General features: G+C 44.0%; 1 protein-coding gene across 1 annotated transcript; it reads right to left on the reverse strand.

Moving 5' to 3' along the window:
• Window positions 1–799: 799 nt before the first annotated feature.
• Window positions 800–5,416, reverse strand: LOC123449436 (CASP-like protein 2U2). Its single transcript, XM_045126666.1, has 3 exons — window positions 5,079–5,416; window positions 3,432–3,564; window positions 800–1,355 (listed from the first exon to the last, which is right to left on the reverse strand). The coding sequence occupies exons 1-3, from the start codon at window positions 5,321–5,323 to the stop codon at window positions 1,113–1,115; spliced, it is 621 nt and encodes a 206-aa protein (XP_044982601.1). The 5' UTR covers window positions 5,324–5,416; the 3' UTR covers window positions 800–1,112.
• Window positions 5,417–14,411: the final 8,995 nt, after the last annotated feature.

Raw genomic sequence — 14,411 nt, forward strand, 5'->3', positions numbered from 1 at the left:
ACAAACATAGTTTAAATTATACATAAAATGCGATTTTTCTGGTCTTATGATCTATATTTTGGTTTTTTATAGCAAATTTTTCGTAGTTAATCAATATAAATGTATCTATTTGCATTTCAATTTTTTTTTATGAAATTGTCGTAAAATTACCTCGAGTAAGGAATAATTTATTCTGCACCCAGGATGATGAATAGAGTATATATATATATATATATATATATATATATATATATATATATATATATATATATATATGTATATATATTCTTTGACTACTGAGTGAGCCAATCCCTACAGCTCATTTTGCACTGTCTTATATATATATATGAGAATATATGAAAGCGGCATCAAGTTATTGATTTAAAGGATTTTAAAAAGTTAATAGGTTAAATAGTTCCCTTGCATGCACCAAGCACCAATTTTTCAATAGTTTGTGGATTTCATGAGGAAAAAATTGAGTATTTTTTTTGTTGCAAAATACCATATCACCCGTCCACTTTACCGTCATGTCGTTAACAGCGAGCCCCGTGTTGTTCGTATAGAAACGTAAGCCAAATTGTGATACCTGTATGTCATTAATTTTAGCACTAAACTAACTTTTTGCGTCAAGTTGCCACACCAGCGATGTAATTGACTCAAAAGAAAACAACAACGACTAGACGTATTCAGCCGCAACGCAAACTACGTGCGTTTCTGGCATTATTGAGAAATTTTGAGATAACTGAAAAACACTGAATAAAACTACCTGACAGCTTCAGTCGCTTCAGGGTTCAACTGGGCCGGCCGCGGACCGCAGTGATACATCGCTTTCTTGCTCCTCTTTTATTACGCACATAGTATTACTGTCTACAAACACCTTGTGGATCACTTGACATCATATACAGAGAAACCGGTCTAGCTTTTCTCCCACAGAGCTTCTTATGGCTAACGCTGACAGCCTGACACCATGAGTGTCAACACCAACAAACTAAAAACGATCAACGGCAGCTACATACGCTACGCACGTACGGTTCTCCTTCTCTCCCCGGGCTGCATTTGGATTCGGTAGTGTCGTTAAAACCTAAACAGAGGCCGGCCATGCATGCATGCATGCACGCAGACGGAGCGAGGGTTCACTTGCTGCTGCCCTTGCCGTGGCCGTAGAGGCGGAAGAGGTTGAAGGCGGAGACGAGGGCGATCCCGACCATGCTGGCGCTGGCGGCGACGGCGCACGCAACGCCGCCCCCCGCCTGCGTGCAGAACCGCTGGTACAGCTCGCACGTCTTCATCCACTGGAACTCCACCTCCCCGGTCTTGCCCAGCAGCGCCGCCTCCATGGCCACCGCCACCGCTCCGATTATCACGTACGCCATCACCTGCGCACGCAGCACGATCTTACATTTGACAAACCTACCCACAGCTTTATCTGTACAGAGTATAAAAGTTGATCATAAGTACTGCAGCGACTTGGTATTTTTTTTTTTTTTGTGTGTGTGTCAGTACAGTACTAGAAGCAATCGTGTCGAGCTCATGAAGTTGGTCGTAGTCCTAGTAGCAGACTGAAAACTGGTTACTCCCAATGAACAGTGCGCGGGTACTACGATCTTGTTGGGGGAGTTCAATGGTAGAATGAATAGGCAACTGAACAACCCATGTGGTGTTTATGATGGGTTCTGAACTTGTGATCTCCCAACTAATACCAGCATGCCCTGTCCATCCCGGGGCATGCTGAATCCAGACAGCAGATGCACATGATCACATTTGACCGTGAGAGACCATATTCCTTTGTCAAATTGGTAACATTTTATTTCATACTTGCCCCATCAGTAAGTACTAATGTACTCCCTCCGTTTCATAATATAAGTCTTTTTAGAGATTTCATTAGAAGACTACATACAGATGTATATAGACATGCTTTAGAGTGTAGATTCACTCATTTTGCTTCGTATGTAGTCCTCTAGTAAAATCGATTAAAAGACTTATATTTAAGAACGGAGGGAGTATGTGTATAGACTATAGTGAGTAGTGCATTTTTTAGGAACCTGATAAGGAGATAAGTAAAGAAAGGGTCACCGCAAAATGCATCACAACCCGGGTGGGCATGGAGTATGTTCAAGCAACCGTTTGACTGTGTACATCTTAATTATGTAGGGTTGACTGTTACTCAACATGATTTGTATCAGCTTGATGCTGCATTTTGAGTTAGTAAAAATGCCCTCTATTGGTAAAAAAAAAACTTCTCATAATGGTTTCACAATTAATTTTCAAGGAACATACCAAAATGTGGCTATGTGTTGATTGTGATATATGACCTGCTGCACGGACAAGTTCTGGTACAAACAGTACTGCAGCAGCTAGACGAGATCGATGTGACCCGACGATAGCCAATCTATAATCTCTAGGACTAGAGGAATGCCCCATATGCTATAAATGCAAAATTCAAGCAGTAGTTTCCCTTTTTTTTTAATCTCTGCAAACGTCAGTATGGACAGTAATGGCCTCTTTGATTCGTATGATTCTCAAAATGCAGGAATAGAAAAAACGTAGGAATAGAGTGACATGTTCTTTTTTATTCTACAGGATTTAGAAGTGTGTTTGATAGCACAGGAAAAACAAAGAAATTTTACAAAGAGGTTTGAGTGGATGAAAATTTTCCTCCAAAATGTAATACAAACGAATCCTATGGAGAAATTCCAAAGGATTTCAATCCTACGAATCAAACGACCATCGTAGGAAAAAATCCTAAGGATCCAAATCCTCTAAAAATCCAATAAAATTCCTTTGTATCAAAGGAGCCCTAAGTTTTTTCAAGTTGGATTTTCTCTACTTGCAGAGCAAAAGAAAAGAAACAGTCCTCATATGCCAGTAAATCACGCAGTTTACACATCCGACAACAGCATGAATTTTCTGATACACTACTAAAAGACAGGTGAAGTTAATGTCCTTCCTTTTACGATTGTACTACTACCTCCGTCACAGTTTATAAGGCACGCACGTGTACCTAGGTCGTCAATTTAACTTATATAAAATATATTATTTAATATTAAAATTATGTCATTAAAAATAGAATATCTAAAGTTTTTAATGATATATTTTTTGTAATATATGATTATCATTAAATTGATCAAATTGACGACCTAAATACACGTGCCGGAGTACTGCTAAACTAGCGACAAGTAATATGGACCAGGGGCACTTACGTATGAAGCTTTCTTATGAGTTTAGGTGGGGGCACTTTAACTGATATGCAATAATAATCGAATTCTGCACACAGAAGAACCTCGGTTGAGTGCCAAGAGAAACAACCATATATATCTCCCCTCAAATGCGCCCGTGATAGCCGAAAGCCACCCGTTGACAGTGACAAACAAGGAGACAAACATGCTGTATGCTAACGAAAGCAAACAAATGACAGGAAAGGCTGATGGCGACAACAAGCACTGTTAACTTGCCTGATCACACGAGAAGATAGCCCACGCCAAGGGCCTGCTGAGGAGGATTCCGCCCCTGACAATGCTCACAAGGCACCGCGCGCCCTGCAGCAGGCTGTAACAGGCAACCATCCCACTTGCTATCACCAAGATCCTGCATCCATCCAAAGCCAAGTGATCAGCAAACCGCCACTGTGTGCAGTACTTCATGTTGGCCTACAGAATTACTTGTACATGTTACAGCCCTGATGGCCGGCCTGGGGTTAGCTTTTCTATCGTACTACTTGGCACATTATGTATGCGTTGGTCCAGTGTGAGGATGGTCCTGCTAAAGAGTAGCTTGTAGTAGGTGTTAAATGTGGAGAGAAACAATGAAGATTTTTTTGAAGTGGGCGATGCAAACGCACACATCTGATGGCTTCAGCACCGGTCATAAATGGCTGCCAAACATCCTGAATCGCTGATCATGGAGCACCGTTATCATTCGCGTTTTCAACAAAAAATATATATTCTCCGCTGATAGAAGAACACCATGATGAATTATCAGTACAGTATAAAAAAACCTGTTTCAGATGCAGTAAAACCGTAGATGTGCCTCAACCGTGCTCGCTGGTAGGTAGGCTATGCAGCCATAAATGATCTAAGTAACCATTGAGCACTGCACCACGTGGTGGGTGCGACGATGCTTGCCACTGTGAGCACACTTCACACTTGTCGTTCGTTCTCCACCTGCTACCCGTTTCACCTCGCCGGGATGCCATCTGAGCATGGACGGGCCAGGCCAGCATGCGTACGTACGCGCCATTGATTGCCAGTGGAGCTTCACGGCCGAGCCGGCCTGCCCGTCTACATGCATGCATGCACGCACGCAGGCAGAGTATGCCTTCCCCGGTGCGGCCACGCAGCGAGGCGGTGAGGCAGCGGCGGCACCGGCACATATGGGGGATGGGCCGTTGGCCCCGACAGGGGATAAAATAGCCTTTAAAGCGCTTGTTTCCTCCGTGACGACGTACTACTCCTGCAGTCAATCGTCCTCATCGACGGTTTACTTTGCTCGTGCGTGCGTCTTGCACCGTGTACTGAACTGCTGATACGGTGGCTAAAAATAAGGCTAACCTGATGGGTGTGCCAAATTAAGCAAGATTTCTATAGAAAAAAACTGTGGGCGAGGAAGATTACTAGTACTATAACTGAGCATGCGTAGCTCATAACGGAAGTGGTACTAGGACATTGGCCGAGTTACCGGCACTGGCTAGTGGCTGGCTACTCAACAACCACAAGGGTAATAAGGTACATGCTCGTCGTGTGAAAACCAGTACTAGTAGTAAAGAGAATCTTAGCTAGAACAATGGGGTCGATCGACCCATCGGCGACGGCAAATGAACAATGATTCTGCGACCACTGGCTACTTCGTGCCAAAAGGAAAAAAAGGAAATTTGGAAGAAGATCCTCTTCTTTTCTAGTAGCTGCCGCACTGGTTGACAGCTTCAGTGAGCCGTGACTAGTCGAGAGGAGAGGTTCTGAGTGGCGGAGATCCGTGACTAGCGAGACAGTGAGCCGTGGATGGTGGGGAGGAGATTTTTTAGTGGCCGCATGCAGAGAGAGCAGGTTGATAAACTACTGCATGCTAGTACTAGTAACTAAGATGATGGGGAGGGAGGGGCTTACACGAGGGACTGCATGTCGGTGTACCGGGCGACCTTCTGGATGGAGAAGAAGGTGCGGGACTGGCGGTCGGCGCCGAGGAGGGCGGCGGCGAGCACGGCGAGGGCGCACGCCGCGCACCGCAGGAGCACCTCGGCGGCGCGCACCCGCCGCTCCAGGGAGGCCGACACGCGCCCGCCCGCGCCGTAGTAGCACACCGGGACATTGCCGGGGCTCACCCCGTCGCCTCCGCCTCCTCCTTGCCTCATGGCCGCCTTCTGGTTCAGTGGCTAGTGGCTAACTACTGACTGAGGCCTCGAGGAAAGAGAGAGAGCTGATGCGTAGTACTACGCTACGGGCCGGGGAGCGGAGGTATTTAAAGTGGGCAGAGGCAGATGAAAGCAGAGGAGCGTAAATGTGCAGCGTCTCGGCTAGGCGCACTCCACCAACCCGGTGCCGTTGGAGGGCCGCCCGGATGTCAATTTAATTTTATTGAGATCAAATCAAACGTGGGTATGGCTTGACTTAAGTGAGAATATGTGCAGTTCAGTAATTTCTGCATTTGAGTAAATTTTGGAAGAACTTTCTGCGTTTGAGTAAATTTTGGAAGAACCACACCTTCTGAGCCTTTTAGAGCAACTCCAATGGGACGATCCAAACGGACGGCGATTTCGTTCGTATTTTGTCCGTTTGGGTCGGCCGTCCACCTTGTTTTAGATATGGGTCGGCAGCGCGCGCCGATCCATATGTACCGGCGTGGCCGGCTCGTCGCCCTATTTTACATGAATTTGCATAGTTTGAATCAAATAACATAGTTTGGACAGAATAAAATAGCAAAGTTATTACAAGCCGAATAAAAATAAAAATGTCTCACATAGTTTTGCAAACGAATAAAAAAAGATAAATCTATTGGTTGCCAACATGAGCCCACATATGCTCAACCAAATCATTTTGCAGTTGCATGTGAGTTTCCCAATCACGCATGTCTTGATGAAATTGGATGAACTGTTCAAACGTTGCCGCTCCTCCATGCTCAGACACAACATTCTCACCCTGAAACTGAAACCCTTGATCGTACATACGTTCGGGACGCTCGTCTTCTACGATCATATTATTCATGATCACACAAGCAGTCATTACCTCCCACAGTTTCTGCGTGCTCCAGGTATTAGCAGGATACCGAACGAAACCCCATCAAGATTGCAAAACACCAAAGGCACGCTCGACATCCTTCCTAGCACTCTCTTGCTCTTGGACAAATCTTTTCCTCTTCTCTCCGACAGGGTTGGGTATTGTCTTGACAATAGTGGTCCACTGAGGATAGATATCGTCACCCGGGTAGTATCCTTTGTCGTAGTTGTGGCCGTTGATAGTAAAGTTCACCGGTGGGTTGTTGCCTTCGGCAAGCCTAGCAAACACCGGCGAGCGCTGGAGCACGTTAATATCATTGTGTGATCCGGCCAAGACAAAGAAAGAGTGCCAGATCCAGAGATCTTCAGATGCCACGGCCTCTAGTATGACAGTGCAAGACTTGACATGGCCCTTTATACTGCCCTTGCCAAGCAGAAGGTCAGTTCTTCCACTCCCAGTGCATGCAGTCTATGCTACCAAGCATCCCTGGAAGCCCCTGCTGGCATTCATCGCCAACAAACGGGTTGTATCTTCAGTAGCCGGCTCTCTCAAATACTCAAGGCCAAACACAACAATAACAGCATTGCAGAACTTATACAGTGACTCTAGGCAAGTAGACTCGCTCATACGGACGTACTCATCAATGAGATCACCGGGCACTCCGTATGCAAGCATTCGGATGGCGGTAGTGCATTTCTGATAAGAGGAAAAACCTATCTTGCCAACAACATCCTCTTTGCACTCGAAATAGTCATCATAGCCGACCACCCCCTCTCTAATACGGTTGAAAAGATGCCTATTCATATGAAAACAACGGCGAAATTTTTGATGTTTGAACAATGGGTTTGTTGTATCAAAGTAGTCCTTCCAAAGAAGGAAATGCCCGCTCTCTCGGTTGCGATTCAACGTCGGAAGGTGGCCCAGAATGGAGCCAAGAAACAACGGCTGCTGGCTGTTGGGGTGGTGATGGACCAACATGGCAGCCAATACCTCCTCGTCATCATCGGACGACGAATCGTCGGAGTCGCAAAGGAAATTGTGAAAAAGAACTCGTCGGCGGAGTCCATTTTGTAACTTGGCAAACTGTCGAATAACTTGCGGGCGTTCACGAAGGAGACGGCCGGTGAAGAGAGTTGCGGCGCGCATGGACCAACTAGCTGCCCTGCCGGCGTCCGACGAGTGGGCCGGTGTCCGACGAGCGTGCCGGTGAGGATCTGGCCGGGCGGCGAGGCGACTTCTTGGTTGGGGCGGGCTGTGTGGTGGGGGGGGGGGAGTGGGAAGCAGTCGGCTCCTCGGCGACAAGACGACGGCGGCGGGCGACGTGGGAGTGGACGGCGTTGCTGGGCGGATGTGGAGGCACCAGCAGCTAGCAGAGTCGCCAGAAAAAATGGGCGGCGGGGTCGGCGACGAAGGAGGCAGACGAGGGTTGGATGAGGGGAGGCCAATGTGCCACCGACTAGCGGGCCCGGGGAGGAGAAGGCGAGAGTGCGCGCTTCCGTCGCGTGTCAGCGCCGACGCAAATCTGGCTCAAAAATGGGACGGGAATGGGTCGCCCGCGGACGAAAACCGGACGCACGTCCGTTTGGGTCGGTGCGTTGGGCCGCCTTTTGTGTCCGCGCCTACCCAAACGGACGGCGACGTACGAAATGGGTCGCCCCATTAAAGTTGCTCTTACTACATGTAAAACCACATTTGGCTAATATTCATCCGGGACCCAACCCTTTTGACGCCGAATCTGACACTTGGGCGCGCGTGCAAGGACCGACATGCCGAGGAAAAACAGACAAGCTGGACACCTTTTGAAAAATGAGGCAAAAGAAAATTGTTATTTTCATTGATTAAGAGAAAAGGTCTGAAAAGTGGAGACCAAGGCTAACAATAGAGAAATCACTTTTGCCGCATCACATTAGTCAACTCTTTTGCCCTCCAAAACAAGGGACTGAGATCCAATGACTTGTCTCTAGCAAGTCACGGTGTAGCTGACCCTTCTCATCTTCCTTCTGATGCAGATCCAACGCACGAGATTGGACCAAAACAATGTAGAGCCCACACCTACAAATTTAGCAAAAGCACAAGCATAGAAACAAGATGGACAGGGCACTGAAACCTCTCAAGATTGCCCATTTCCCAAATGCTAGTACACAATAATAACAACAACAAAGCACAAAGACACCCGAATTACATATTTCACTGTCCACATTTGGTTTAATAAAAACATAAGAAATGGTAGCATGAGGAGTAAGAGTAGCACAAGAAACATCTCCAAATTTCCTCTTTAAATTGCAGATTATATATAACACAACGACAACAACTCAACGCTGTTGGAACATGTCCAAATTGTAGAGTTTTCAGCCTACACTTCCAGGATTAGCAAATACACAAGAAAAAATCACAGTAAAGCAATGTAATCTTTTCAAACTAAAAATTTTGTTGCACTGAACGCGGAAAATGTGTAGCACTAACATATAAATTTTGTAGCAGCAAGTACTACAACTGAACAATCATGCAACTACTGATATATTAGGCCAATATACTTATCTTGCTATTGGACAATCATCAGAGCACATAAATTAGGTTGTTTCACCTATACACTTAGGCCACGAAAGGCTATAGTTAGCACCAAAATAATATACTTAACTCGATCCAAAATACTATCTAAGGAATAGACTTGCACATGCTAAAACAAATCATGATGAAAACAAGGTGGAGCTGTCAAGAGCTACATGAAAATGAAGATTACATTGCACTCTTGGAACTCGAAATTTGCTCATGTGTTGCGGTCATCCTTCTCAACTTCTACTTGAGGCTTGATACCATATTTTCTCTTTTATTGTTGCTAATGAAAATTTTAAAGCATCCAAATTCTACCAAAATTCAAAACAACATGTATAATGTTGGAAATATGCCCTAGAGGCAATAATAAAGTGGTTATTATTATATTTCCTAGTTCATGATAATTGTCTATTGTTCATGCTATAATTGTATTAACCGGAAACCGTAATACATGTGTGAATATATAGATCACAACGAGTCCCTAGTGAGCCTCTAGTTGGCTAGCTCGTTGATCAATAGATGATCATGGTTTCTTGATCATGGACATTGGATGTCATTGATAACGGGATCACATCATTGGGGAATGATGTGATGGACAAGACCCAATCCTAATCATAGCACTAGTTCGTGTTGTTCGTTTGCTAAAGCTTTTCTAATGTCAAGCATCATTTCCTTAGACTGTGAGATTGTGCAACTCCCGGATACCGTAGGAATGCTTTGGGTGTACCAAACGTCACAACGTAACTGGGTAATTATAAAGGTGCACTACGGGTATCTCCGAAAGTGTCTGTTGGGTCATACGAATCGAGACTGGGATTTGTCACTCCATGTGACAGAGAGGTATCTCTGGGCCCACTCGGTAATTCATCATCATATTGAGCTCAGTGTGACTAAGGAGTTAGCCAGGGGATGATGTGTTACGAAACGAGTAAAAAGACTTGCCGGTAACGAGATTGAACAAGGTATGGGGATACCGACGATCGAATCTCGGGCAAGTTATATACCGATAGACAAAGGGAATTGTATACGGGATTGATTGAATCCTTGACATCATGGTTCATCCGATGAAATCATCGAGGAACATGTGGGAGCCAACATAGATATCCAGATCCCGCTGTTGGTTATTGATTGGAGAGGTGTCTCAGTCATGTCTGCATGCTTCCCGAACCCGTATGGTCTACACACTTAAGGTTCGATGACGCTAGGGTTATAAGGAGATAGTGTATGTGGTTACGAAGGTTGTTCGGAGTCCCGGAAGAGATCCCGGACGTCACGAGGAGCTCTGGAATGGTCCGGAGGTAAAGATTGATATATAGGAAGTCCTGTTTTGGTCACCGGAAAAGTTTCTGGCTCATCGGTAGTGTAGCGGGAGTGCCGGGAGGGTGCCGGAGGACCCCCGGGAGGGGTGTGACAACCAAAAAGGTGCATGGGCTATTAGAGGAGGTGGACCGCCCTTATTGGGATGGCCAAGGCCTTCCCTAAAGGCCTATGCGCATAGGAATAGAGGAGATAAGGCAAAAAAAGCTTAAAAGGAAAAGGAGGAAGAGTCCTACCAAGGTAGTCCACCTCCCTTGTGGGAGGTGGACACCTCCCTATCTTCGGCCGAAGCTCCTCCTCCTTGGAGGAGGGGCGAAGGCAGCCTCCCTCTCGGTCCTCCTATATATAGTGGAGGGTTTTGGCCTTTTGGAGACACACAATTCATCTCCCACGACGCAGCCCTACCTCTCTCTTCCTCCTCCTCCGCAGCGCTTGGCGAAGCCCTGCCGGAGAACCACATAGCTCCACTGCCACCACGTCGTCGTACTGTTCGAGCTCTCTCCCTCAACCTCTCCTTACTCCTTGATGGTTCAAGGTGTTGGAGACGTCACCGGGATGCACGTGTGTTGAACGCGGAGGTGCCGTAGGCACATAGATCGAAATCCACCGCGACCTGAATCGCTGCGAGTACGACTCCATCAACCACGTTCATAGTAACGCTTCCGCTTAGCGATCTTCAAGGGTATGAAGATGCTCTAAAAAGGAAGCACTTGAGCCCCTCTAAATTGAAATGCATTCTTCCATTAGTACATATACAGAATCTGGCTATTACACATTGCTTCTATGAGTACATATGTAGGCATTTTTCTTAAGTTTTATTAAGTGGCATTTGGTGTTATGTTGCCGATGGAGGATATAAGATTGGGGTAGGGTTACCTCACTCACCTGGTGGCTAGTGTGCTGATGACTCACAAGTATAGGGGATCAATCGTGTCCTTTCAATAAGTTAGAGCATCGAACTCAACAAGGAGCAGAAGGAAGCAAAGTAATTCATGCAAGCAGTGAGAGTAACGGTAACATATAGTTGTATAGTAGTGTAATTCGTAACAAGTGACAAATAGCAATTGAAACTAGGGTGCAGGAAGGTGGCCCAACCAGTTTGATAGCAAATGACAAGCCCAAAAGTTCTCTTATATGAATTAAATCGCTCTCGAGGACACATATGAATTGTTGCGTAGTCGCGTTCATCATGTTTAGCTGATTTGCGTTCGACACTTTGATAATTTGATATGTGTGTGGACCGGTGCTAGGGTGTTATTCTTACTTGAACAAACAACCCTCTTATGATTACTCCCTCTCACAAACTTCCGCAACTATGAAAGAAGAATTAAGATAAATGTAACCGTAGCATGAAACATATGGATCCAAATCATCCCCTTACGGAATAACACATAAACTAGGGTTTAAGCTTCGGTCACTCTCACAACCCATCATCTACTTATTACTCCCCAATTCTTTACCTCAGGCCCAATTATGGTGAAGTGTCATGTAGTCGACGTTCACATGACATCACTAAAGGAAGATCAACATAGACATCATTAAAATATCGAACGAATACCAACTTAAAATGTTACTTAAAACAAGACTTATCCCATGTCCTCGAGAACGAAAGTAACTACTCACAAATCATCATCATGTTCAAGATAAGAGGTATAATGAATATGCTTAAGGATCTAAACATATAATATTCCACCAAGTAAACAAACTAGCATCAACTACAAGGTGTAATCAACACTACTAGCAACCCACATGTACCAATTTGAGATTTTGAGACAAAGACTTGATACAAGAGATGAACTAAGCTTTGAGATGAGATAATGCTGGTGAATATGTTGATGAAGATTGGTCCTCCCAAGATGGAGGAAGCATTGATGATGATGATGGCTTCAATTTCCCCCTCCCGAAGGAAATTTTCCCCAGCGGAACCGCTCCGCCGAAGAGCAAAAGTGCTCCTGCCTAGGTTCCATCTCGTGAAGGCGTCGCTTCATACCAAAAGTAATATTTTGATTTTTTTCTAGGGTAAATGACACCATACAGGAGAATACGGGTACCGGAGGCCTGTTAGGGAGCCCACAAGCTCGGTGGCCGCACCCTGGGGGTAGGGCGCGCCGAGAAGGTTGTGGCCACCTCGTGAGTCCCCATGCGTTGATTCTTTCGCCAATTATTTTACTGTATACTAAATTAAATCTCTGTAAATTTCCAGGTCATTTGGAGTTCCAGAAACTATCCAACTCTTCTGTAGCCCTTTCTCGTTAAGAATTCCAGTTGCCGATAATTTCCCTCTTTGTATAAATCTTGTAAAATGAGAGACAAAAGGCGTTAAGATTGTATCATAAGGTAAATAATGAACATAATAGATTTCTATACAAAGCATGTTGCAAAATGGACGTATCAACTCCCCCAAGCTTAGACCTCGCTTGTCCTCAAGCGAAAGACGAACTCGATAATTACGACCACATTCTTAAAGAGAGAGGTGTTGATGGAAATAAAATATGGACATGGAGGCATCATGATCATTATCATAGAAGCAATATATAATCATAAAACTTCTCATGAACAAGTGGTAATCTATTCACAAGCTAAAGTATGAACCACAAACCTTATTGAAAACTAACAAACTATGTTCTTAGTCATTGAAACAATTGCAATCCATCATATTGTCAGGAAGAGTATACATCAGAAATTTGTTTACCAAATTCACATACTCAACTATCATTTAGTCTTCTATACGACATATTTGTGAATTTTTTTTTATTAATCAGACACAAATGAAGATAGGGGTTTATAGTTTTCACCACCCAACTACTTATCTCGAGGATAATGTCAACAATAATAGCTCATTATGACCTCCCCAGTGGTATATATATGTCTGGGTCTTTCCCCACCACATGATGCTTGCCAAATAGAGAATAAATAAGAATGGAATAGGGATGAACATTAATGACTCTTGTATAAAACACATGAAAGTAAAAGACAGGCCCTTCTCAGAGGGAAGCACATGTTGTCATGCGCTTTTTATTTGTATGTGCGAGATCTTAATGGAAAAGAATGTAATTTTATATTGCCTCTTATGATAGCAAACTTTATTATGCAGTCCATCACTTTTAACTTTTTTGCCATCACAACTTCATACAAAGCTTATTTTCCCTTATAATTAAAGATCATACATAATCGGGAGCAATTTTTATTGCTTTCGCACTGATGGCAACTTACTTGAAGGATCTTATTCAATCCATAGATAAGGCGGACTATTATGACAAGAAACTGGGTTTGAGGGTTTTTGGATGCACAAGTAGTATCTCTACTTGGTGCGAAGTTTTTGGCTAGCAAAAGGTTATGAGCAAGCACCACATGTTAGAGGATCCATAACAATATAACTTCTTTGTGAATATAAGAAAACAAAACTCATCAGGTTTTCTTCCTTGTCCAACGTCAACTATTTGAGCATGCATAGAATATTTAATGGGGGCTCACAATCATAAAAGATGTCCAAGATAGTATATTTATATGTGAGCCCTTTCTTTCGTTATTACTTTTTCATGAATTGCATCAATGACTAATAGTATGCTTGTCAACTTCCAACAAGTTTTATCAATTATACTCTTTTTATGTGAAGTCAGCACTCCTCATGGGATTAGCATATGATCTTTTATTTATTATTTTCATTGCTTGGATTGATACATAGGGGGTAAAACAATCAAACTAAAACTACTCTTTATTATATAATTCTCGAACTCGATTATATCAGTAGATACTAAATCATACTAAAACTTTGTTCTTCTAGATCATAGGATAACTAAGGATCAAACCGAAATAGGTAATGTTAGGGCCGGTTTTTCCGGGATTTTAATTTCCCATCAAAACGACCCTTGTGCATACAAGTCCCAGGAAAATTGTTAGGTCGTGCATAATTCCTTGATAGAAATATCCAAGAAAAGTACAATATTTGAAGTACAAGACCAAGATGGCCTATGGAGTACAACAAAAAGGGGTTTCTAGAGGTTGATTGCGGAAGCACTTCGGGGATCTTCAACGTCTATAGAACTCCATTTCCCACACGAACAGGTGACCTCGATAATTCCCATCTCACGCGACTACTGTCTTCGGTGCCTAGGTTCTTGGGCTATCATCGGGATGCTCCTCTCCAAACACGCAATATGGCCAAGACAATAACCACAGACAAGCCAGTGAGTACTTTGAATGTACTCGCAAACATCAAGAAATCAGACATAATTTAGTAGGTGGTAAATATGCACTTGAAATAATTCAACAATATTTCGTTAGTCATAATCCAGCTTTTTAAGTGCAAGCAAACAGATATTTTAACCATACTCAGAATTTAATAAGCAAACAATG

The sequence above is a fragment of the Hordeum vulgare genome, chromosome 4H, assembly GCF_904849725.1.
Source record: "Hordeum vulgare subsp. vulgare chromosome 4H, MorexV3_pseudomolecules_assembly, whole genome shotgun sequence".
Lineage (NCBI taxonomy): Eukaryota > Viridiplantae > Streptophyta > Magnoliopsida > Poales > Poaceae > Hordeum > Hordeum vulgare.

Excerpts from the sequence above, each read along its gene's own strand:
- LOC123449436 (XM_045126666.1), bottom strand. The coding sequence starts at position 5,323 with ATGAGGCAAGGAGGAGGCGGAGGCGACGGGGTGAGCCCCGGCAATGTC. Across the intron at positions 3,565-5,078 it reads ACCGACATGCAGTCCCTCGT|GATCTTGGTGATAGCAAGTG; the intron begins GTAAGCCCCTCC and ends GGATGGATGCAG. Across the intron at positions 1,356-3,431 it reads CTATCTTCTCGTGTGATCAG|GTGATGGCGTACGTGATAAT; the intron begins GCAAGTTAACAG and ends CTGCGTGCGCAG.